Here is a 26,226-nt window from a genome sequence, read left to right as displayed (position 1 = left end):
TCTGGAATCTCATTATCAATCCAGGAACATTACAAGAATAATGTGGGGAGAAAAGTTTTTAGTGAGATTAAGCAGCTACAATTTCATTGCCAGTAATAGGGGAGAAAAGCTGATAAATCATATAGTCAAATTCAAGTATTAATCTTTTAAATGTTTTATACTTTATTCCTTATATTGATAGGTTATGAAAGTAAAATTTTCCTAAGTACTGATTCATAGATAATGTTTTACAAGTGGCACACAAAACATTAAGTTATACAAAGAGTAATATTCAATGATCCTTTTAAATGCAATTTTAATCCTTACTTTAAGCTAAATGCAGTATAATAGGCTAAATACACACAAAACCTGTATATCCTGAACTACAGAAGTGGTTTCCACAGCCACATATGGTTTTAGTCAAGTACACATTTTCACAATGAACAAGTACTAACAAATATGTTAATAAAACACTACCCTAAATGCTTATCCTGCCATCAGCTTTTTCAGCAGTGCCATTCCTGCTACTGAAAGCACTTATTTTTAGAAGATATAATCTGACCTAGGAAAATGAGTTCTCTTAAAACTTGACAAATAGTATACTATAAGCCCAAAAAGTTTTAAATCAAATAAGCCTTCCAACATGCATTCACATGAAACTTTTAGTTTCTCAAAAAATAAAAATAAAAAATCGCTCTTATCTAAACAAAAGTATTAAAAAATCTTCAGACAAATAAACACTCTTACAAAAGGCTGTATTTTCTCATATTTCATTTTCTCCTTAAAAGAAACACAAACCAGGAAGTTCCTGTTGTGGCTCCGCAGTAACAAGCCCATCTAGTATCCATGAGGATGTGGGTTCGATCCCCGGCCTCACTTGGTGGTTTAAGGATCCCACACTACCACATTGCTGTGGCTGTGGTGTAGGCCAGCAGCTACAGCTCCGATGTGACCCCTAGCCTGGGAACTTCCATACTGTGGCCCTAAAAATCAACAACAAAAAAGAAATACAAATCAGTTCACCATCTTTTAATAACTTTTCAGACTACTGTAGTCTAAAATCTTTAGAATACATGAAAGATATGTCTTAGCTATCATAAAATCAAAGGTGCCATTTAGAGTTCACATATTAAACTGTTATAGCACAGCCTACAGTGGCACAAATATACCTAATATATAAATACTCCTTCATCATTTAGATGATCAAAAGCTAGAAGGAACTGAAACGTTTGCAAGGTACTTTGACTTAACCGTGGTCACTAAAATCAAATTAAGTAATCCAAGTATGGTAATATAAGAGCAGTCAAAGACTCAAATATCACTCTAAAATTGAAGACATGAAAACAAAGACAGAAAACTGTGTCTCCATTTTTCATTCACGTGGCTAAGCATCAAGACCTTATTATGGAAAATATGGTTATTAAATATGATTTTCCCAGGAGATAAGGAAGCTTCAGAAAGTACAAAAGGTGTCAAGATCCATAGTTTGCTTCATCAAATGCTTTTCTAGCTCGTTTCAATTCTTCATTCATAGTAAGCAAGTCTTTAACCCTAGCAAACTTTCTTGGGTCCTTTCGAATCAAAAAGACGATATCTTCAACTTGTACCCGACCTTGTCTTCCAATTGACATTGCCTTGTGAGTCTATTGCAAAGAAACATATTAAATTCAATTAGTTTTTAAAAAGTCTAATAGCATTTAACTTACATTCATGTAATACTGGTGACTTTGCGGACTATCTTCTAATTATTACAGCTAGTCGTCTGTGAATTGTCTATTAACATCCTTTGCTCACTTTCTACTGTTATGAGCAATGTTTCAATGCTTTATAGACATTTTTTAATAACGACATTAAAATTATCAACTTCATGATGTTTCCTTTTCTGTGTTTTGATATATGAAGTTTCTGTCTTCCTTTGTACAAAAAAATTTATAATTTCTTTGTAACCACTTTATTTAAACTCTGTGTCCACCTCAGTAGCTGATGAATATTGGTGGGTTTCCTTAAGGTTAAATCTCAGCCCCTATCATTATATACTCATTTTATGCAAAACCAAGGTTCATCATAGCATTATTTTTAGTCACTAAAAAAAGGAAATTAAATATTTAATAAGGCCATGAACAGATTTGAGTACATCTAGTCATTTAATATTATGAAGCCATCAAAAATATTGAGTATTATGCAATGACACAGAAAATGGTATAGACTTAACTAAGTAAAATGTAGGTTCCACAACTGTAAATACTATGTGATTCCAATTTTGTAAAGTTTAAAAGTGTGTGCAAAAAGACAAAAGAATATGCACAAATCTTAGCATTAATTACCTGTAGGTAGATGGAGTACAGATTTTTATTTTCTTCCCTGCACTTTTTGTTGTTTTTTTTTTTTGTCTTTTTAGGGCCGCAACCATGGCATATGGAGGTTCCCAGGCTAGGGGTGGAATCGGAACTTCAGCCAGCCTACGCCAGAGCCACAGCAACGCTGGATCCAAGCCGTGTCTGCAACCTACACCACAGCTCACGGCAATGCTGGATCCCTAACCCGCCAAGTGAGGCCAGGGATCAAACCCACATCCTCATGGATACTAGACAGGCTTGTTACTGCTGAACCACAACAGGAACTTCCTGGTTTGTGTTTCTTTTTGAGGAGAAAATGATATAAGAAAATACAGCCTATTGTAGGAGTGTGGGATCTAACCCACGTTAGGCCATACCTGCAGCATACGGAAGTTCTCAGGCTAGGGGATGAACTGGAGCTGCAGCTGCCAGCCTACACAACAGCCACAGCAATGGGAGATCTGAGCCACATCTGTGACCTACACTGCAGCAAAGCCAGGGTTTGAACCCACATACTTAAGGACACTAGTTGGGTTCTTAACCCACTGAGCCACAACATGAACTCCTGCACTTTTTAATACCTTCTAAATTGAATCATTATTACTTTTATAAGCATAATTTTTTTTAAATCTATATTCTTCATATTTTGCTTCTATTGTTCTGTACAAAGGAAACAATCCAAAATACAGCATAAAAATTCGTAAGAACTGAACACAACCAAACTCAGTATTCCCATCCCTGAGATCATACTCAAAGAGGCGGGAGACCTCATGAATATGCTCATTCTCAGGAGTTCCCATTGTGGCTCGTGGTGAAAGAATCTGACTAGGAACCATGAGGTTGTAGGTTCCATCCCTGGCCTTGCTCAGTGGGTTAAGGATCCGGCATTGCCATGAGCTATGTTTTGTTTTGTTTTTTGTCTTTTTGCTATTTCTTTGGGCTGCTCCCACGGCATATGGAGGTTCCCAGGCTAGGGGTCTAATCGGAGCTGTAGCCGCCGGCCTACCTACACCAGAGCCACAGCAACGCGGGATCCGAGCCGCGTCTGCAACCTACACCACAGCTCACGGCAACGCCGGATCGTTAACCCACTGAGCAAGGGCAGGGACCGAACCCGCAACCTCATGGTTCCTAGTCGGATTCGTTAACCACTGCGCCACGACGGGAACTCCGCCATGAGCTATGGTGTAGGTCGCAGATGCACCTCGGATCCCACGCTGCTGTGGCTGTGGCGTAGGCCAGCAGCTACAGCTGTGATTATACCCCTAGCCTGGGAATCTCCAGGGTGTGGCCTAGAAAAGACAAAAGTCATTCACATTTATTTATTCAGTTAAAATAATATGTAAATAATTTAAACAATAGGGAAATGGTTAAGTATATTAGAAAACAATTTGAATGAATTTTATATAGCTACTAAAATAATAGTGTTTAGAACACAGGAAATATACACTATAAAACTCTGAGTAAAAAGGAATGTTATTCTGATCAACCCTATGGAAAACATTACATACCTTAACATAAGTCTGGGAAGGAGGAAATTTATGTTGGATGATGAGATTATAGATAATATTTTAAATTTTATTGAAGGATCTTATAATTATTTCCTTATAAATAAAAATTAGGAGTTCCCATTGCGGCTCAGCAGTAATAACCTGACCAGTATGCACGAGGACTTGGGTTCAATCCCTGACCTCACTCAGTGGGTTAAGGATCTGGCATTGCTGTGAGCTGTGGTGTAGGTCGCAGATGAGACTCGGATCCCACGTTGCTGTGGCTGTAATGTAGGCCAGCAGCTCTAGCTGCCATTCAACCCCTAGCCTGGGAACGTCCAAAATCTGTGGGTGCAGCTCTAAAAAGAAAAAGAAAATTCAAAGAAGGGGGTAGAATATATTGTGTGTGTGTGTGTGTGGGTGTATCTCCATCCTTAATGATAAATAGTAACCAATAACTTCCACAAAACAGGCACTCAAATGGATAGCTTATTTCTAAAGGATGCCATAGTTCTGTAGTCCTATCTAAAAGTTAGAATTTCAAATCTATTCCTCAATTACCTAAGACCAATTAGAAAAAAAAAAACCTTACCATCTCAGTGATGAACTCTATGACAAGATCTTCAAGAATATCCACCGACTCGGTATAAGGATTCTGGTCATCCCCAAACCCATACATCATACACCGTACTGTAAAAGAACAATTGCTTTTGCTTATTTAAATAAATTTGACAAGTTTTTTTTTTTTTTTTCAAATAGAACTGAACCAAGTTATAGAAGGTATTGGTATAAAAGCATATTTACATTATTTAATAATGTCTCGGGGTGTCCCTCTTTGGGTTTATTTTATATGGTACTCATTGTGCTTCCTGGATTTGAGTGAGTAGTTCCTTTCCCATGTTAGGGAAGTTTTCAGCTATTATCTCTTCAAATGTTTTTTCTGTCCCCTTCTCTCTCTCTTCTCCTTCTGGCACCCCTACAATACGGATGTTGGTGCATTTAATGTTGTCCCAGAGTTCCCTGAGACTCTCTTCATTTGTTTTCAATCTTTTTCTCTTTTCTGTCTGCATCCGTCATTTCTTCTAATCTGTCCTCCACCTCGCTTATTCGTTCTTCTGCCTCCTGTATTCTGCTGTTGGCTGCTTCTAATGAATTTTTATTTGTTATTGTATTTTGCATCTCTTCTTGTTTTAAGTTCTATATCTTGTATCTCTCTGCTCAGTGTTTCCTGTAAATTATCCATCTTTGCCTCCAGTTTATTCCCAATGTCTTGCATCATCAAGCACATTTACATTGTATTTGTTGCCTCCAAGTACAGATTTTGGTGTAAAAGGTTTGAACTGCCAGCTTATAATTGGCTGTTCCTACCTAGCTTTCCCAAGGTAGGACTCCCTTCCCTCTCAGTTACTGAACCCTCACATCAACATTCCTTCCCTCATCCCTCTGAACTGCTCACCAACAAACCCAGAACACCTGTAAGTAAGACACTCCATGGCAGGAACAGGATAAGTAGCATGGTTTACCCTTTACTGGGACTGTTTTGTGTGTGTTGTCGGGGGTGGCAGTGGGGAGGTAGGAAAAAGGTAAAAGTCTTTCTGATACTACCATAAGGAAGTGGACATGAGAGAAAGTGCTCCAATTACCTTCTTTATAGGAAGAACAAGGTAATCAAAAGGAAAAAGCAAGGGGCTTACTATACAAAATCTTGACATTTCATTCCCTGGATCAAAGCAACTGCCAGCAAAGCCCCTTCAGGTTTCAACTGAAGGAACCACAGAAAATGCAAAAGAGAAGAAAAGTCTAATACAGAGTGATAAAAATAACTCCTAGTAGCTAAAAATTATATAGCCCTTAACATGCCAGGAGTTATTTTAAATTCATTTGGAGTTCCTGTCATAGTCCAGCAGAACCATGACGTTGCGGGTTCGATCCCTGGCCTTGCTCAGTGGGTTGAGGTTCCAGTGTTTCCAGGAGCTGTGGTGTAGGTCACAGATGCAGCTCGGATCTGGTGTTGCTGCAGCTGTGGTGTAGGCTGGCAGCTACAGCTCCAATTAGACCCCCAGCTTGGGAACCTCCATATGCCGAGGGTGAGGCCCTAAAAGGACAAAAAAAAAAAAAAAAAAGACTAAACTCATTTAATCGCCACAACAATTCTTTGAAGCAAAAACTATTATTATCCCCAGTCTACATAGATGGGGAAACTGAGGCACATAGGTAAATGATTTATCCAAGGTCATAAGATAGTGAGATGGAAACTGAGTTTGAATCCAGATGATCTGGCTCCAGAGTCTATACTCCTTCCCACAACAGGATTACCCTTCTTGGTAGTTTAGGGAAGATGGGAGCCATATGGATTCTTATCCTACAGTCTATAAACTCCCAGTTAGTTCATGGATAAGCTTTGAGAAGTCAGGGGACTCTAATGAAATTATATGCAAAAAAATTTTAAACATTATTTGAGTGTGTGTGTTTTTCTGGGAAGAAAAATCAACTCATAAGATTCTCAAAGGTGTATATACTAAGAAACTGTCACATGTTAGAAATGTTTCATATCCTGATCTGACTAGTGGTTACAAGTGTATATATATATATATGTATATATATATATATATATATGTAAAATTCATCAAGCTATTCACTGAAGACTAGTCCTATCTGTCTGTCTATCTATCTATCTATCTATGCTTCTTAGGGCCACACCGTGGCATACGGAAATTCCTAGGCTAGGAGTCAAATCAGAGTTGCAGCTGCCTGCCTATTCCAGCAAGGCTGGATCCAAGCCGCAGCTTCGACCTGCACCACAGCTCACGGCAACACCGGATCTGTAATCCACTGAGCGAGGCAAGGGATCAAACCCATGTCTTCATGGATACTAGTCGGGTTTGTAAGTGGCTGAGCCACAGCAGGAACTCCAAGACTAGTACAATTTATTGTATATAAGTTTTACATTAAAAAAAAAAAAAAAAAAGGAGTTCCCGTCGTGGCGCAGTGGTTAACGAATCTGACTAGGATCCATGAGGTTGCGGGTTCGGTCCCTGCCCTTGCTCAGTGGGTTAACGATCCGGCGTTGCCGTGAGCTGTGGTGTAGGTTGCAGATGTGGCTCAGATCCCAAGTTGCTGTGGCTCTGGCGCAGGCCAGTGGCTACAGCTCCGATTAGACCCCTAGCCTGGGAACCTCCATATGCCGCAGGAGTGGCCCTAGAAATGGCAAAAAGACAAAAAAAAAAAAAAAAAAAAAAAAAGAGGAACTCCTAGAACACTTCTAAAAGCAGGAATGAGTACATTAAGAGCAATTCCTATTTAGGAGAAAAGAGTAGACAAGGCCTGCAGATGAAAAGAAAGGGTAACTTTGGAAGCCAGCCTGGGATAGAGAAGTACCCTAGGGTTTATTCTGGCAAAAGTCTCTAGGCCCAGATACAGGAGGGAGAAAACAAACACAGGAGCCAGTATTTTCTCCCCTCTCTTTTCTGGATTCTGAACATTGCCCCCACCTTTTTTAAATAGGTAATTTCAGACTTAGAGAAGAGTTGCAAAAGTAGTACCAAGTTCCCCAATGCCTCTATCAGTTTCCCCTTATGTTAACATCTTATATAACCAAAGATATTTCTCAAAACTAAGAAATTAACAGTGGTACAAGTACCAGTTTCTCCACTCATGTACTTTTTCTGTTCTAGGATCACACACTATTCAGCTGTCATGCCTCCTTGGTTTCCTCTGTTGTGCAACAGTTCCTCAGACTTTCCTTGTCTTTTAGAACCTTGATGCTTCTGAAGAATACTGGTCAGTTATCTTGTAGAATGTCCTTCAGTTTGGGTTTGTCTGATGTTCACTCATGGTTAGGTTGTGATTATGCATTACTAGAAAGGGTACACCGAGATGATGTACCTCTTAATGCCTCATATCATGAGTACATAATGCCAACATACATTACTAGTAATGTAAACTTTGATGACTTGCTAAAGTAATGCATGCCAGGATTCTCCACTGCAAACGTAATTTTTTCCTTAAATGTTCTGAGGAAGATATCTTGTCATTAACATTTTGATGAGAAGAATTCATCAGTAGGGAAATACACTTCACTGGAAAAGGAAAAACTTAGATGGGAAGTTTGTAAACTGTTTTGATTAAAGAGTCTGTAAAGGAGTTCCCATTGTGGCTCCGTGGTTAATGAACCCTACTAGTATCTATGAGGGCATGAGTTTGATCCCTGGCCTTGCTCAGTGGGTTAAGGATCCGGTGTTGCTGTGAGCTGTGGTGTAGGCCACAGACACAGCTTGGATCCAGCATTGCTGTGGTTGTGGCATAGGCCAGCAGCTGCACTCCAGCGCTGCTGTGGCTGTGGTGTTGGCCAGTAGCTGCAGCTCCGATTTAACCCCTAGCCTGGGAACCTCCATATGCTTCAGCTGCGGCCCTAAAAAGACAATAAATAAATAAATAAATAGAGACTGTAAGGATATAAAAACCAGCAGTGAATGCTTTGAAACTTTGTGTTATATTGGCAAAAAAAACGTTTTTAAAAAAAGGTTTAGGAACAGATCTTGTTCAGGAAGGTATATGAAGATTCAGGTAAGACAAGGAAAAGGCTTCGAAGATTCTGAACTCTTGTCATCACAAAACAAAGCAATCCAAGTGGAACAAAGGCTTCTGGTAAGAACTGACTATATAATCATCACTATGGGACACTCTGATATGGAATCCCTTTCTTATGGAAACATAAGAAGCAAAACCAACCATAAGAGGGAGGGGGAGGGACAGGGAGGTTGGGGTCAGTAGGTGTAAACTATTGCATTTAGAGTGGACAAACAGTGAGATTCTGCTGTATAGCACAGGGAACCATATCTGACCACTTGTGTTGGAACATGATTGAGGATAATGTGAAAAAAAAAAGAATGTATACGGATGTATGGCTCGGCCACTTTGCTGTGTAGCAGAAACTGACAATAGACTGCAATCCAAAAAATTTTTTTAGAAAGAGAAGCAAACCCACATACAAATGGAGTAAACAACATCAGAGATAGAATAAGAGGTGATCCACTTTCTCTTTTTTTGCTTTTTAGGGCCACATCTGTGGCATATTAAGTTCGAAGGCTAGGGGTAGAATCAGAGCTACAGCTGCCAGCCTATGCCACGGCCACAGCAACGTCAGCTCAGCCTGGCTGCGACCTACACTGCAGCTCATGGCAACGCTGGATCCCAACCCACTGAGCGGGGTCAGGGATCGAACCTTCATCCTCACGGATACTAGGCAGGTTTGTTACACTAAGCCACAATGGGAACTCCAGGAGTGGTCCACTTTCAATGAGAAACTGATATAACAAGGGATTTGAATGGTTAAGGAAGAAAAAGACATACTGACTCTGCAGTTTCAAGAGCATTTAGGAACTGCTTACATGCAAACCAGCATAAGTAAACAAAGTATTCAGGCGCTGCCTCATCAGGTCAGCCATGTTACATGAAAAGGACTGGGACTGGGAGATAGAGAGCCCGCACATTCTCATGGTGCCTTTCAAGGGCTGGCCTGGATCAGCAGCAGCAGCAGCTGCTCTCCTTGCTGCTGCCAAAAAGGGTAAAGCTCTCTACTCAGAGAGTAGAACAGAGAACCAAAACCTTATTATCTCTATGCCACTGGACTGCCTCACACTGTTCACTTTCCTTGTCCACTGCCTTAGTCCAAAGCCCCAACTTAATTCCTATTCTCAGCACCTGTTCCAGGAGCCAACATAACCTTTGGCTTACAATCAAAGGAGTCCCTGCTCCTACTACTGCACAGGTAAGGGACAGAAAAAGTAACAGAGGTACTGAATTGAAACACTGATCATATTTCTTTTTTCTTTCTTTTTTTTTTTTTTTTGCTTTTTAAGGCCACACCCATGGCATATGGGAGTTCCCAGGCTAGGGGTCAAATCAGAGCTATGGCTGCTGGGCTATACCACAGCCACAGCAACACAGGATCTGAGCCATGTCTATGACCTACACCACAGCTCATGGCAACGCTGGATCCTTAACCCACTGAGCAAGGCCAGAGATTGAACCCAAAACCTCGTGGTTCCTAGTCGGATTTGTTTCCCCTGCACCACGATAGGAACTCCCACATTTCTTTAAAAAAAAAAAAAAAAAAAAGTGTGTCATATACATACATATACATATATAAATACATACACTGGGGTAAGAATCATTACTATGGTTCACAGGTTAAACAAAATTTACAGCTAAGTCTGACAATATTGTCCCTACAAGGAAACACATTCAGAACAGTAAGTCTACTTTGAACAGACATTTCCAAAGGTTTTTATCTATAACGAAATCATTGCCAAATACTACTTACATTCTTTAGAAAAAAGTCTCTTTCTTTTACCCTGTCCACCTTCGGCACCTCCTCCAATTTCTTCACTTTCTTCCTCAAACTAGAAGTTAAAATGTATACATAGAGATGTCAAGCACTGCATTGGACTTTTAAATAATTAACATTTTTTCCCCACCTTCAACAATGATATCATGCCTGAAAGCCTAAAGCAGGCAGCAAAACCCCATGAAACCTTAGAATTTCAGAGGCCTTAAAAACTATCAGTCCAACTTCAGACTCATGCAGGAATGGCTTCTACAATATCCATAATAACCGTAGTGTCTCTCCTGGAAAAGTTCCAATACCATATTTTTGTTGTTGTTGTTGTTTTTTACCGAGCCCAAGGCATGTGGAAGTTCCCTGGTCAGGGATCCAACCCGCGCCACAGCAGCGCCGCAAGCCGCTGCAGTGACAACGCTGGATCTTTAACCTGTTGCCCACAAAGAACTCCCCACACCGTTCTTTTTTTTTAAACCAACTAAGCTGGCCTATTTCTAGACAGTTTTGCTAGTAAAGGAGTTGATACTGAATTAAAGCAAGCAAAACTAAGTTACTAAGCACTGCTAACACAGCCCTAAGAACGTTCCTCAAGGAAGCCTTAATCCCATTTTGTGATGTGAAAACCGAGGCTCAAATAACCTGCTCACAGAGAAAAGAGATTTTGAAATCCATGTTCCCTGACTCTGAGTCCATTATTTTTCCACTATTTTACAATAAGTATATAGTTTTGTTAGCAGTTGAATTGACGGTTCATAATGAGCGCTAACATACTAGCTTTGTCCTCTGATGATTCTCTAGATGTTTCAGAGAGTGTCTGGCAAACATGGACCAAAAGCAAAGGGCAGGCAGGGAGCCACGCTCCCACTCTTCCCGCCCCGCGTACCAAAAAGATGAATCTGAAGGGAAAGGCTAGTATGAAGCAAAGTCTCTGATGCTCTCCTCTGAAAACACTACGGAAAAAAGCTCCAGTTCTAAACTGTGCCTCCGCTATAAGTGCCCGAAAGAGTGCAGAAAAACGTGGGCTGGAACACAAGTGGTCACTCACGGTGGGGTCTTCCTCCTCATCTGCCATCCCACCAGCCAGCCGCCTCCCGGACTCGCCTGCCTACCACCCAGCGGGTTTTATCACTTCCGCTACCTCACTTCCGGTGACGCGCAGAGCCGGGGCGGGGCCTAGTCGCGACCCCGCCTGCGCAGGGGACAGCAGCTCGTCCGACCTAGCGGCCGGACCGAGAGGGCACTTAGTTGAGGATGACGTCTTGTCAAGAAAAAATTAAAAATTAGCAAGGAAAAAGGAAATCTCGGGCAAGGTGGCGTGTATCTCTTGCTTCCGTACGTCGGATTTCTGCTTCCTGATTCGACTGCGAAGCTATGTATCGTTCAGGGCTAGCTAGGGGTTCGTTTAAACATCTTCAGCCCCTCAGAGTTCCACTGTTATTTATTACTAAGGTCTGTATTGGTTACTGAGGATGTACTTTGAAAGCAGTTCTCAAGGGGGTGTTATCATCCCTTAGACTGGGGACTTAACTTTTGTGGGGCGTTTTTGTTTGTTTGTTTGTTTAATCAGAACTTTGGGAAAACCATGGATTTTAGAAGGCTAAATAAAGCTAGGTGTTTAAGCTGTTCTGCAATGCAAGGCCACACAGGGAAAGATTACCCCACAATACTCTATTTCTTTTTTTCTTTCTTTCTTTTTTTTTTTTTTAGAGCCATACTTGAGGCATATGGAAGTTCCCAGGCTAGGAGTTGAATCAGACTAGAACTGCAGGCCTATGCCACAGCCACAGCAAATTGAGATCCAAGCTGCTATGTGACCTACACCCAAGCTCACAGCAACACCAGATGCTTAACCCACAGAGAAGGCCAGGGATGGAACCCTGCATACTCATGGTTACTAGTCAGATTCGTTTTGGCCACAACAGGAACTCCCAAACTACATTATTTCTGAATGTTCTTAACATTCCTGTGAGTGAAAAATCAGTTCATAATTATCTGGGCCAAGAACATAACTGTTAATATATAAACACTGGCATTTTAGTGGCCTAGCAGTTAAGGATCCAGCCTTGTCACTGCTGCCCACCCCACCACAAAAGAAAGAAAATTCAATGTACCTTAAAAACACAGGAAAATGCTTTGTGTTTGCATTTGGGCTTTTTTGTTATTTATTTTTGCTTTTTAGGTTCTCACTCGCAGCATATTGAGGTTCCCAGGCTAGGGGTCCAATTGGAGCTTTAGCTGCTGGCCTACACCACAGCCACAGCAACACAGGATCCGAGCCACATCTGCAACCTACACTACAGCTCACGGCAACGCCAGATCCTTAGCCCACTGACCAAGGCCAGGGGTTGAACCTGTGTCCTCATGGATGCTAGTCAGATTCATTAACTGCTGAGCCACAAAGGGAACTCCCTGTATCTCTTTGTTTGGATCCTTAACCTACTGAGCCACTAGGGAACTCCCACACTGAATTTCCTAGGAATGCATATATATATATATATATATATATATATATATATATGTCTCAACCGCACTCCCTTTCTTGTCACAGAATTCCTAAAACCCTTGTAATTTGTTAAGTGATAAGAGCACTAGGAGCATCTCCTGTTCTAATATCTGGTCTTTGACATCCATCCCACACCTCCTCTATGCACACACACCGGGCTATTAAAACCCCTGTAAATTCCTAAGTGATAAGAACACAACTTTGTTCTAAAAAGGCATCTCTGAGTGGGCTCCTGGACGGCTCTTAGATAGGGACTAGTCACCAAAATGACCAAACCTTGATTAGAACCTTGGAATTTTCAGGCCTCTTCCCTGCCACTACCCTCCCAATTCTCTAGAGAGAGGAGAGGACTGGAAATGGAGTTAGTAATCGATCATGCCTACTCAAGGCATAACAACTCCAACGGTAAGGGGTTCAGAGAGCTTCCAGGTTGGGGAACACATCCACTTACCTGGAGGTTGATGCACTTTAATTCCATGGAGGCAGAAGTTCTGTGCTCAGGACCCTCCCAAAGAGCGCCCTGTGTGTCTCTTTATCTGTATCCTTTATCATATCCTTTAATTAAATTGGTAAACATGTCTCCCCGAGTTTTGTGAGCTGTTCTACGAAATAACCAAATCCAAGGGGGGAGGAGGTCATGGGACCCTCTGATTTGTAGTCCAGTCAGACAGAAGTTGGGGGTAACCTGGGGGCTTACTACTTGTGATTGGCATCTAAAATTGGGAGCAGTCTAGTGGGACTAAGCCCTTCATCAGTGGGATCTTACACTCTCTCCAGCTCAACAGTGTCAGCATTGAGTTAAACTGCAGGACACCCACCTGAGGTCACACAATTGTTTGCTGTGTGTGTGTATGCGTCGGGGGGGATACGCCACATATTTGGTCACCAGAAAGGAAGTGTTCTGTGTGAAAGTAATGGAGAAAGATACATAGAAAAGAAAGAACTGGGAATTTCCCCCCAAAACAGCAACTACCCTGAAATTGGACAGAGATAGTACTTTGTTTTGTTTGCATCTCACCAAGAGCTGTGAACTACTCAGGAAATAATGTCATGAAAAGCCACATCACTTGTAATAATTTGGGTAGCCAATATGCACTGGAATCAGTCTGCATTTGTAGCTCCTTGCATTCACGGGGACTCTACATATACGTGCAAGCATCTGAGATCATTATACCCTCTAGCTAGTCATTTATATATATTTATAAATATATTTATATATTTATAAATATATTTAATATATATTCATATATCAAAATGCATATTATTATAATTTACTGTCTTTATTTTACCTTTATATTATAGTTAGGACATTATACTTTTTAGTTATGTGGGTACTTAGGTCTATCGGTTATTTATTACTGTGTAACAAATTATCCCCAAACTTAGTGGTTTAAAACAATGAACACTTATCACACAGTCTCCTCTGAAGAATTGACGCGGAGGATCCATTTCCAAAATCACACTGTTTTCAGCAGGATCCAATACTTCAGGTTGTTAAAGACCTCAGTTCTTCACTGGCTATTGCCAGAAGCCTCCCTCCACCCCTTGCCACGCAGTCCTCTTCATAGGGCAGCTGACAGCACGCCTCTATCAGCGCAGATGAAGGGGAGAACCAGGAAGCATACCCAAGACCACAGGTCTTTTTGTAACCTACCGTTGGAACTAGCACCCCACCACTTTCGCCCTGTGCTATTCACTAAAAGACATAAGTGCAGCCCACACTCAAGACTAGGTCGTTACACAAGGATGAGATTACTAGGTGGCACACATCACTGGAAGCTACCTGACAAGCTGCCTATCATGGTAGGGTAGATTGTGAGTTTTGATTCCGAATAATAAGGGAGATATTATATTTGTTATTTAGGGAGGACTGTTGGGTCTGAAAGGGTTGAGAACTGCTATATCAGGCAGTGATGAAACACTGGAATTGTCCAAGGGATCTTGTATAAAATATCCACGGTGTCCATTATCAGGGGAAAGGATACACACCAAGGAGTACTATGCAGCAATCAGAAGCAACAGACTGGTGGAGTTCCCACTGTGGCTCAGTAGAAACGAATCCCACTAGTATCCATGAGGATGCAGGTTTGATCCCAAGCCTCGCTCAGTGGGTTGAGGATCCCTTGTTGCTGTGAGATGCAAACAAGTTTGCAGCTGGAGCTTGGATCTGGTGTTGCTGTGGCTGTGGGGTAGGCCAGCAGCTGCAGCCCTGATTTGACCCCTAGCCTGGGAACTTCCATATGCCATGGGTGCGGCCCTAAGAAAATAAAATAAAAAATAAAAATTTTTGAAAAGAAGCAACAGACTAGCACCATAAGTAGAGCTTAGAAACACAGTGCTGGAGTTCCCATCGTGGTCAGTGGTTAATGAATCTGACTAGGAACCAAGAGGATGCAGGTTCGATCCCTGGCCTTGCTCAGTGGGTTAAGGATCTGGCGTTGCCATGAGCTGTGGTATAGGTTGCAGACGTGGCGCGATACCTCGTTGCTGTGGCTCTGGTGGAGGCTGTCGCTACAGCTCCGATTGGACCCCTAGCCTGGGAACCTCCTTATGCCGCGGGAGTGGCCCAAGAAATGGCAAAAAGACAAAAAAAAAAAAAAAACCACAGTGCTACATTTAAAAAGTGAGAAACATAATGAGATCTATAACAAAATACCATTTATGTATATTAAACACACATACACACAAAAAGCACATATTTTACAGGAACACATAAAAAAGTATAGGAGTTTCCCAGTGGCCTAGCAGTTAAGGATCTCCTGTGGCTCGGGTCACTACTGTGGCATGGGTTTGAACCTTGGTCCAGAAATCCTGCATGCCTCAAGTGTGGCCAAAAATAAAAATAAAAAAATAAAAAAGCATAGACATCAAATACATTAGTAAGGTTGCAGGTAGCAGAAATGAGAGTAGGGATAAAGGGAATGCATAATACATAACAAGTGAAGGCCTGAGAAGGGTCAGTTACGACAGTATGTCATGAACAGTGAAATGTGAATAATTGAACATTCTGAACCTGAGATCCAGATATAAACGGGGGGAAAAATGCAGTTTGTGAGTAGCAGAAATAAAACTGTGCTTCAACAGGATGTTTCCAGTGGGTGCCAGAATCAAGTTGGTTTGTTCAGAGACTGAACTTCATTCAAAGGCAGAGTTCCTGGTAGGTCTTTAAGCAGAAGAATCACATGACCCATCTTTAAGAAAAAGATCATTTCAGATGGGAAACCACCCAGGATGAGTGATGATTAGAACCTGAATTAAGACAAAGGAACTTTAGGAGTAGAATTCAGAGGACTTTGTATCTGAATGAATCTGAGCACTCTGGAGAGAGGTTTATATCCAGATGGAATGCTATTAATATGAATTGGAAAGTAAGAGGGAAAAGCAATTACGCTGGAAAGGAAATGAATTCAGTCTGAGTTTAAGAGTCTGCAGAGGTCCTGCAGACAGACCTACAGGTCTAGATATCTGCAGAGAAATCAAGTCTAGAGAAACTGGCTTGGGGGGAGTTCCCAGGTGGCCTACTAGTTAAAGACCAGTGCTGTTACTGCTGTGGCTTGTGTCACTGCTGTGACAAGGGCTTGATCCCTGTCAATCCCTGGCCCCAGGAAATTTCCAATGCTGTGGCACTGCAAAAAAAAAAAAAAAAAAAAAAAAAAAAACAGCAGGGTGGGGAGGAGTGGAGTTCTCATTGTGGTTCAGCGGTAGCAAACCCGACTAGTATCCATAAGGACACCAGTTCAATCCCTGGCCTTGCTCAGTGGGTTAAGTATCTGGCGTTGCCGTGAGCTGTGGTGCAGGTTGCAGACATGGCTCAGATCTGGCGTTGCTGTGACTGTGGTGTAGGCCAGCAGCTACAGCTCCGATTCCACCCCTAGCCTGGGAACCTCCATGTGATGCAGATGTGGCCATAAAAAGAAGGAAAAAAAAGGCACAGGAGACATCAGTACAAGGGCAATAGTTTTAAGACTGCACAGAAACAAAAGTGAGAGAAGAGAGGCAACAGGCAGATCCTCAGAAACAGTACATCAAGGGACAAAGAGACAAGAAATGGTCCAAGACACAGCAAAAGATAAAAGAAGAAAAGTGAAGAGGAGCAGAGAGGAGGAGAAGAATATACAGTTGACCGCTAAACAACATAGGTTTGAACTGCACAGATCTGCTTATATTATACATTATATTTTATATAATATATACACTATTTTTCCAATAAATACCTTCTACGATAAGTTACTTTTCAGCATTACCTTCATGAACTCAACAGCCCAGTTCCACAAGCCCACTTTCAATCATTCATACAACCAGTATGTATCAAGCACCTGTAAAACATTCAGCACTTGCTGTGGGACTGTGGATAAAACGACAATGTACATACACAGTTCCCACAGTCCTGGCTTCCTGAACCTTACCATGCAGCAGGGGGCCATGAGTGAAATAGAAATTGTATGCTTTGGAAGCTTATGATGGAGGAAGGGGACCCAGGAAGGGCAGAGACGCCTCCCTCGTGCAAAAGGTTTGAGCTGCGACCCGAGAGATGGATGGAGTCAGGTCGTGAAGGAGGAAGGGAAGTGTGTGCTCTGCCCCAAGCTGAGCTGATCTTCAAGCCTTTGATTACACAGCTACTTTCCCACTAGGATACTTTTCTTTTCCACTGACAGGCTACATGCGTTTCAGGCCCAGCCAAGAGGTCTGCTCGTCCACGAGGCCCTCCGGCTGAAGGCACCTTCTAACACTCCCACAGCACTTATTTTCGCTTTCCTTCAACACTTCTTTCTACTGTATTTTCTGATTCTTTAGACACGCAGCTTGTTTATAGACTAAATCTTAAAACTTACTAAGAACACAGTCTTTTTCTCTTCCCTTTGAGCTCCCAATGGCCAGCACATTCCTTAGACTTCCAAGTCCCCGGAACAAATGCTTGTAGCATAAATTAAGGCCGGTTTGACATCCCTTTTCAGAGACGTTGTCATTCAAATGAAGCTATTGTTGCAGGCTGTGCCTTTGGGACTGAACTTACTCTTTGGTTAAACCAGAATGCCACCGTCAGGGTCCCCATGACTGATGAGTGTTCGCCACAGGGACTGCAACAGCCCTAACAAACAGGCCACTGTTCTTGACTGACAGGCGTTTGGCAACAACTGCCCGTCCTCCCGGCGGAGGCTGAAATGAACTGAGGATGGACTGTCTGAATGGAGTCCCCAGGCAGCGGGCTCTATTGATTCCTTGTATTTGGGCCGCAAGAGCCGGTGACCCAGCTTTGGCATGAGGCTTGTGGGTCTTTTCGGGAAGATAGAAACACTAATGCTTGGAACAAAATCCTCAAAGATCAGGATCAGGGCCCAGCATCCTCATTTGACACAGTGCGATAACAAGGGGAAGGGAGCTCCGGAGTCAAACACGCTAGCTCTGTGGTCTCACCACTGTGCCTCCGCTGAGCCCGATTTCTCACTGAAAAAAAAAAAAAAAGCATTCTGCAAAACAGTGGAGATCAAAGACAACGTCTTTACACAGCTAATGCCTGTGCTCTACTAAAACGTGTTTCTTCCTCTGTCTTTCCCAATATAGTTTGTTCCCTGAGGGCAGAGACTCATTTTTGCCTCTATTCCTGCAAAATGTAATAAAGTGCCCACCACATAGCAGACACTGGTAAATATTTTTTAAACAAGTGAACAACAGTAACAGCTAACATTTATGGTGCACTGACATCACGCCTGGTATTGCTGTAAATAGTTACTCATTTACTCCTTCAACCACCCTAGAAAGAAGCCACCATTATAACCCAATTTGACAAAGACAAAGCAGAATATAATTTTTGAAAATATAAAATTCTTAGTCTAACTAATTTTGAAATAGAAATCTGGTGAAATTCACTTTATTCAATAAAAAAAAAAGGTAAAATACTACTTAGAACCTGGAATAAAAAAAATATGGTGGAGAGAGGAAGAAGGGAAATAAATACAAGCGTGAGAAGAAAGAATAGGAAGAAGAAGAAAGACAGACACAAGGAGAAACAGTAAGGTATTATGTCCATTACCGTCCTTTGAAATAGTAAGGAGACAATCACTCTTCCCAGTTCTTCAATTGTGATTTTTTTTTGTCCTTAAACTTAATTCTTAAACTCTGAGAGTGACAGGTGAGAAGAGACTTACCTTTCAGCGCACGAAAGAAAAAAGAAAACTGGAATGGCTTCCGTCTAGTAAAAACGAGGAGATAAAAGTTATCTCCAAAAGAGTAGATGGCATGAGCCAAAATGTGAGAGCAGAGAGTACATTTGAGGAACGCAGAACAGTCTTTTCAGAGCTGAAGCTTGAAGTCCACATATAGGAACAATAGAAAATGCTGCTGGAAGGCCTTGTATAGCAGGCAAGGAGTTAGACATATACTCAGCAGGCAGCGGTTGTGTTAAAGTAAATAGCAGTCATGGTGTGGACTAAAATTTTCTAGTTCTGAGTTCAGAAGACCAGAAGACTGTCGATACTGGATAGTCCTTACTCTAAACCTTAGATTATCTCTAAAATAGAGGTGATGAGGCAGTTGTGACGATTACTTCAGGTACGATGACAAGGTGTGTTTGCTTTGAAAATGTCAAAATGTTATACAAATGCACGTTCTCACTGCTGTGAGGATTTAATTGATGCTTAAAAACTTCTAGCCTGGGATCTTCCATACCCTTGGAGGACAAGGCAGGTGTGGCCAGAAAAAAAAAAAAAAAGAAAAAACAGTGACTGAAATGGCAAAATCACAAAGGTGATGGATGTAGAACGGAAAAGGGGGCAAGAGGAATGATATTTTGAAAAAGAGTTAACTGATTAAAAGATAATTTACAAATTATAAATTCTAATTTATCCCTCCCTCTCTTTCCCCTTTGGTAACCATGTTTTCTATGCCCGTGGGTCTATTTCTGTTTTGTAAATAAGTTCATTTGCATTTATGTGTATTTTCATAAGGAGTCTGTCCTAATCAGACTTTTTGGCTTGCTTTTCCACTCCAACTCCTAGGAGGCTTTGATAGCTTTTCTTCCTCAAAACCAAGCAGGCCGCAGCCAGCAGGTGGCTCTGCAGGAGGAAGGACAAAGAATCCCTTTAGGATGTAGACATCTGCGGATTACTAACCTTAACTAACCTTCAGCTCCCAACAACTCAGTCGCACTTTCGCCCCGACTCTAATAAAGGCAGGTCGCGTTGTGTGTAATTAAGGATTTCGCTGTTCAAAATGGGACCTGTGGCTTCGTCTCCTCAACCCCGCGCTAACATTAAACTGACGGTGTATTTGGTCAGGTTGTTAAAATGCTGTGAGAAGAGCTGTCCCAATATCTCCATTTCCCGGTTAAAGAAGTTGAGGTGACCCCTGCATAACTAAATACAAGAGATAATTGAGACTATCCTGATAGTTTAAAGAAAAATTGATGCAAACAGGCAATTATCTAAACGTTTCCCAACAATGTAGAGTTTTAGCGTTATAAGGTTCCTAACTGAAAGTCCAAACGCAACCTCACTCTCCAGATTTGTTTAAGGAGTAAGGAGAGACGCAGCAAGCGCGGCTTCTTTTAAATGGAAGCTTGAGACGGAGACCTCTCCGTTGCAGGCGGCACCTCTCCGTTGCAGGCGGGCAGCCGCTTACAGACACACCAAACGCACACACGCAGACACTGCAGCTACCAAAGCGCAAAATAAAGGGCAAAACTGAAGCCTTTACCTTTTTCAACCACGACGCTAGCAGGACAGGTTACGCCCCAACACTAACTCTTCAGGGGCGCTCAGAAGAGACTTGGTTACCATGGCCACGGAGGAACCCTGCGGGATAGCGTTTTTCTAAACCACACATATTAGCGCAATTCCTCCCACGCAGGTTCCCTAGCTCGGCAATCGACTATCCACCCCTGATTGCGTTCGGCGCTCCCCTCTCTGCCCTTGCGCCTGCGTACTCTGACTCCTGCCCTGATCGCTGCGGCCCTGATCGGGAAGTGTCAAGCGGGAGCTGGGGTTCCCCCGCCTTCGCCGCTACCACCGCCGATCCCGGGACGCCATACCCAGGCCCCGGCCCAGCCGCCATGACGAACGGTGAGAACCAATGCCCAGAGCGGCGGAGGAGAGAGCAGAGCGAGAGGAAACGTGGCGGGCGGAGCCGGGACTGACGTGGCCGCTCTCCCCGCCCCCTCCCAGCCCAGTCCCCCCTTGTTCTCTTGGGGCCGTAACTCCTGTTCCCTCAACCCCTCTGCGGGTTCCTCCGCCCTGTGCCCATCTGGAACCCTCAGTGCTTCATGTGCCCCCTCCCCGAGTCCTTGGCCCCTACCCTGTGCTTTCCCTTGTCCCCTTTCTAGAAGTTCGTTCTGGCCCTTAATGTCGCTTTAGCACCAGTGAAAAACAGATCCTTCTCACAGCCCTCTGCGTTCTCATACTTTTGGATAGTAAGCTCCTAGGGAGGACAAAAAAATCAGAGGATTTTTGGCTCCACATTTGGGGGGGCAGTGAATGTAGACTCAAAAAAAAGTTCTACTTGTTTTGCAAAAATGCTTTAAAGTTTTCTCTTATTTGATTCTAAAGTCCTGCCTGGACGATCCCATCTGGAGACCATGGTTAGTGTTGCAGGGTTTGCATTTAGACACTGCCTCTTCTAAATGATGTGGCAGTTGCTACCCTGTTTGTCTGACCTAATTTTTCAGGTGTCTTCAAACACTTTATGGACATGATTACCGAATTCCAGGGAAGGGCAAGAAACAAAGCCTTTGCAGTCTTTAGCATCAACCTTAACAAGAAAGATGAGAAGGCTTCTTAGGCAGTATAATTTGAGGCGCATAGGAGAGCATCTCTCAAAAGTACTTCTCCATAAACCTGGTACTGAGGGTTCACATTTCCCGTCCTTGTGGCTTTTGGCTTTACCTGTCAGAATTTATGGTAGAAAAAGACTAGCAAGTAAAATATTGTTCAGCATAAAAACTTAGTGTATGTTTTAATTTACTGGACGCTTGTTTTAATTTGGCTGTGGGGTAGTTTTACTGGAAGGAGAGAGGGCGGTACACTGGTGGCCCAGAACTGGCAGATGCTGGTTTTGTAAAATATCCTTTTGGAGCTTCAGGAGCAGTCAGAGGTCCGAGGTTATTAGGCACAGTACAGGAAGGGATATCACCCAGAGGAAGAAATCATCTAAACTGAGAAATAAGAGAGCAGTTGGAACACAGTAATTATTGAATAAATGTTCATGACCCATCACCCTTTATTTATTTATTTATTTTTTTGCACTTAGGTGATTCATTGTGTTAATAAGAAACAGCTTGGGGAGTTCCCACTGTGGTGCATGGGTTAAGAACCCGATTGCAGCAGCTCAGGTCACTGTGTAGGTGCAGGTTCAATCCCCAGCCTGCTGCAGCAGGTTAAAGGATCTGTTTTGGTTTACATATGTAAGAAATAGAACTAATTGTTCAAAGGTTTTTTCCCCCACAATCGTCGTCCCACTATGTCCAAGCCTCAGATACTTTTTTTTTTTTCAAGAATGTTATTCTGGTAGAAATTTGGTTTGTAAGTAGAGTACATGTGAAGTGTAAGATAAGCATTGGAAAATTTACATGTGAAGTGTAAGATAAGCATTGGAAAATTTTAGTCATATGGATTTGAACTCTTGCAGTCTCCATTAAGCTTTACATTTGCCTTGTGTGTTGTTCACCAGCGGATGCTGACCTGAGAGATGTGGCTAAATATCTAGCTTTCCTTTATCACATGAGTTCTTTATAATAAGAACATGTTTAATTCTCTCCATTCAGGCACCAAGGGTTCTTATGCCTCTCTCAACCTATTGCCAGTCAGCATTCCCAGTAGGCTGATTCCACATAAAGCAAAGCACCCTTCTCAGAATTTATAGTTCTTGAAAGTGGAGGGAAGGGAGCAGTGAGATTTTTGTTGGGGAAATATCTACAAGTGATTTTGAGGAACAATAAAGTAACCTTGTGAGTCCCAGGACCATGGCTCCCTCATGTCACCGGCTGGCGCTGCAGTCGAGGTTATCATCTTGATATTCTGTCGCACTCTGTTCTGTGGGCTCCCCTCTCCCCAGCTAGATTAGCACCAAAGGTCTTCTCCTCTTTCTCTAACAGTGTACTCGCTGGATGGAATTCTGGTGTTCGGCTTGCTCTTTGTTTGTACCTGTGCCTACTTCAAGAAGGTACCTCGCCTCAAAACCTGGCTGCTCTCAGAGAAGAAGGGAGTTTGGGGTGTGTTTTACAAAGGTGAGATCATATCTGTCAGGGGGAGGAGAGGACAGTGAGGCGCTACACAGTGGGGGTGGGATGGGCGGGATCGTTATTTGGTTTCACTTTGACATAATTATTTAAGCCCCAAGATAATCTGGTAATCTCTATGGAGAAAAGTATGTATATTAAACAAGCTTAGACTGAACTGGCATTGTTAGGAATATTTTCCTGATGAAACATTTTTCTGAATTTCTAGAAAGAATGAACTGGAGCCTCTTTTAAGTTTTGATTTCAGGAGTTCCCATTGTGGTTCAGTGGTTAACGAATCCAACTAGGAACCATGAGGTTGCAGGTTTGATCCCTGGCCTCGCTCAGTGGGTTAAGGATCCAGCGTTGCCTTGAGCTGTGGCGTAGGTCGCAGTCATGGCTCGGATCTCGAGTGGCTGCGGCGTAGGCCGGCACCTGCAGCTCTGATTCGACCCCTAGCCTGGGAACCTCCATATGCCACAGGTGCGGCCCTAGAAACGACAAAAAAATTTTTTTTGATTTTATTCATTCGGATGTTTTTTTACTTCTTATTTGGGCACCTTTATCTGGAATCCTACTTACCTAAATCTTTTTTCAAAATAGGGCAAAATGTAAACAAACAGTATATTCTCCTAGAACTCAGGGCTTAAGGGTCGTATTTAATTTCATCCCTGGGTGGGGTCTTGAGACCCTTGCTAGGTCTCTTCATCTGTGCCTAGAGATTTCAGAATATCACCTTGAAAATGAGGACTTATATGAAAGGCAAGGTGTGATTTTTCTTTCTCTTTTTATTTTTTCCTGCTAGCCGCTGTGATTGGAACCAGGCTACATGCTGCTGTGGCAATTGCCTGCGTGGTAATGGCCTTCTACGTCCTGTTTATAAAATGAATTCCAAAGCATCCATTTCATCAGCCGCCAACCAAGGGGACAAGGGTGAAGAAGATGTTGGGGGCCTGGGCCCAGTGTAGGAGAGTTCAGCTAAAATCATCCAAGCCCCCAGGATGAGACCACCGCATCTGCCCCTACCGTATGGTGGGAAAACTCCTCGTGGTTACAAACATTATTTATGCTTCAGGGGACTCCAGGAAGCCACCTTCCTTTGACCTGTGTGTAAATCAGTCCTCAGCAGAGAGTATATAATGTCCAGACAAATTACATCCATCAGTGATATGATTACATACCTCCTGCTTAAAAACCTGTCACCGATTTTATTCTTCAGCCCCTCATCGGGATCTTTTCAAACTGAGGCTCATTAAGGAAGACCTGTGCTCAAACCTCTTGGAAGGAGGGATAATTTTCAAGACTTGACTTTTTTTTTTTTCCTGTTTGATTTGGATTTGACAAATTGCAGGGGGTGGGGGGACTGGGTGGGAAAAAGGAGTTATACAAAACAAAAAATTTGGCTTTGGAAATTTACCTTTCATATACGCACCTGGGAACATGAGGGAGAGGGCATGATCCTCACTGCACAAAAGAACAGATGACACAACTCTGAGTTTTACACGGAGAATCTGGGCCTGCCTATGACTTGGAAATGACCTGTCTGTGATGAGAGGGGAAAGGAGTAGTGAGAAGGAAACAATGTTCTATTCGCCAATTTTCTCAAAAGGAAACTTTACCCCCAGCACATGCTAAATGGAAACTGTGGCTAATTTCCGAAAGCTTTTAATATTACTGAGTGCTCCATATTGTCACTCAGTTTTAAATGCCACCACTAGGGGAAAGAGAAACTATTGAAGAAATAATTGTTTAATATATTTGCAGTGGGGTAGAAGAAATAAATAAATCTAGTATATTAGTTCATATACTAGTAAAGTCATCTGGAATTTATTGTGATGTTAGGTGGAAGTTCCGTCATGTTATCCAAGATACAGACTTAGTCTTTGTTTAAATCTGAGTTATCATGACAATTTTTAGTTGATTACTCGTGTTTCTTTTTATTTTTTTTTATTTTATTTTTTACTCATGTTTCTTAACCCACTCTTTAATTTTCTTCGTATTGCAATACTCTTTAGCTATCTCTTGGAAATTAGAAGAACATGAGAAATTTGAATAAGTGAGAGAAGTTGTTGACATTCATAGACATGTTTGGACAGTTCACAGAATCTGTGAATAAAATGGGGGTGTTTCCTGAAGTAAAAGAAAACAGAAGTTTGCAGTTGAGATTGACGGGCTTTTCCATGGGGTATGGCAACTCCTGAGCAAATCATTTTAGGTGACTGCATTTGAAGGGAAAACGTCTCCATTCCCTCATCTTTATGCCTGCAAAAGGTCAGCTGTTGCATTTATGAAACCTAGATCTTCTCTATTAAAAAAGAGAGTTGATCTAAAATTAAATTATTGTAAAGAGCAAGCATAGACATACGTCTATCAGTTGAATTGTTCATTACAGTAAAACTTGACTGTGGACAAGTTGACTGGACAAGTTGACTGTGGCAGTAAACTGTCTTTTGTCTCATTCCAAAAAGAACAAAAACTGCTAGGAAGTTCAGGTTCTGAAATATGAGTTTGGTGCTTTTAAGGGTTCCTAGAAGTATAGAAAGTCATCAAGTAAACACTACATTTCTAATCATCTCGGAGTTGTGGCTGTTGTCTTCAGCAATTGATCCACAGGGTAAATTTCAATGATTCATGTATTTTCCATTGTTGCTTCTGAGGGTCTTTCACACAAGACAAAGGAAAGCTAGTGGAACGGAAAGAAGAGTTACACCTTGTGGGTGTGAGTTTGGAACCTGCTGGTCAATGGGAATGTCACTCCCTGGAAATACAGGTTCAGCATGTTTTGCACTTGTTATTTTGTAGCTTTAATGACTTTTGTTTTCTAATAGGGCTAACATCTCTAAGCTTGGTGCTTAGAGCCGCTTCATATTTTAAACTAGTTCCATTTCACAGCTCTAGTTGTTCAAACCAGTTTTTACAGCCTCCTGGATGGGTCATCTTGACCTAAACTCTTGAACTATTATGTTTGAGATGTCTTCATACCAGAATGTACCAAAAAGTACACAGCGTGAAGGTAATTTAAAGCAAATAACAAACACACAGTTTATTTCATGTCTTGACTTTATGTAAGCAGATAAGCAGAAACTTGCTTAATTTGTCACTTTGGTTGGTGTGTCATCTATTTTTGACTGAAAATTGTAGGAAGTTGTTTCTCTAAAGGAGTCCATTTAGGGGTAGAAGAACGGGGTTAGCAGTTTTGCCTCAGATTCAAACTGGCATCACCATAAACCCAGTATGCTGGGGTGGAATGAAATCAGCTTTTTATAGTTGAAATAAAATTTTTTATTCACCATTGTCTGCACAAATCCTTGAAAATAAAATTTCTTTCCCTACCATTTTGTCCATTTGTCAAATACATGCTGATTTTT

At 42.0% G+C, this 26,226-nt stretch overlaps 2 protein-coding genes across 2 annotated transcripts; one reads left to right on the top strand and one right to left on the bottom strand.

Annotated features, from left to right (window-relative positions):
• Nucleotides 143-11,268, bottom strand: TAF13 (TATA-box binding protein associated factor 13). The gene is given in 4 exon segments (NM_001243639.1): nt 143-1,622; nt 4,398-4,495; nt 10,131-10,209; nt 11,194-11,268. Coding segments are annotated over 4 exon segments (375 nt in total). The 5' UTR covers nt 11,221-11,268; the 3' UTR covers nt 143-1,451.
• TMEM167B (transmembrane protein 167B) lies at nt 20,575-26,193 on the top strand. The gene is made up of 3 exons (XM_001926138.5): nt 20,575-20,708; nt 22,736-22,867; nt 23,664-26,193. The coding sequence occupies exons 1-3, from the start codon at nt 20,699-20,701 to the stop codon at nt 23,744-23,746; spliced, it is 225 nt and encodes a 74-aa protein (XP_001926173.1). The 5' UTR covers nt 20,575-20,698; the 3' UTR covers nt 23,747-26,193.

Source organism: Sus scrofa, chromosome 4, assembly GCF_000003025.6.
Source record: "Sus scrofa isolate TJ Tabasco breed Duroc chromosome 4, Sscrofa11.1, whole genome shotgun sequence".
NCBI classification, from domain to species: Eukaryota; Metazoa; Chordata; class Mammalia; order Artiodactyla; family Suidae; genus Sus; species Sus scrofa.
The sequence above is the reverse complement of the archived record's forward strand: the minus strand, read 5'-3'. Positions and strand labels throughout refer to the sequence as shown.

Coding starts and splice junctions, on each gene's coding strand:
- TMEM167B (XM_001926138.5), top strand. Junction 22,868..23,663: donor TTGGGGTGTGTTTTACAAAG/GTGAGATCATAT, acceptor TTTTCCTGCTAG/CCGCTGTGATTGGAACCAGG.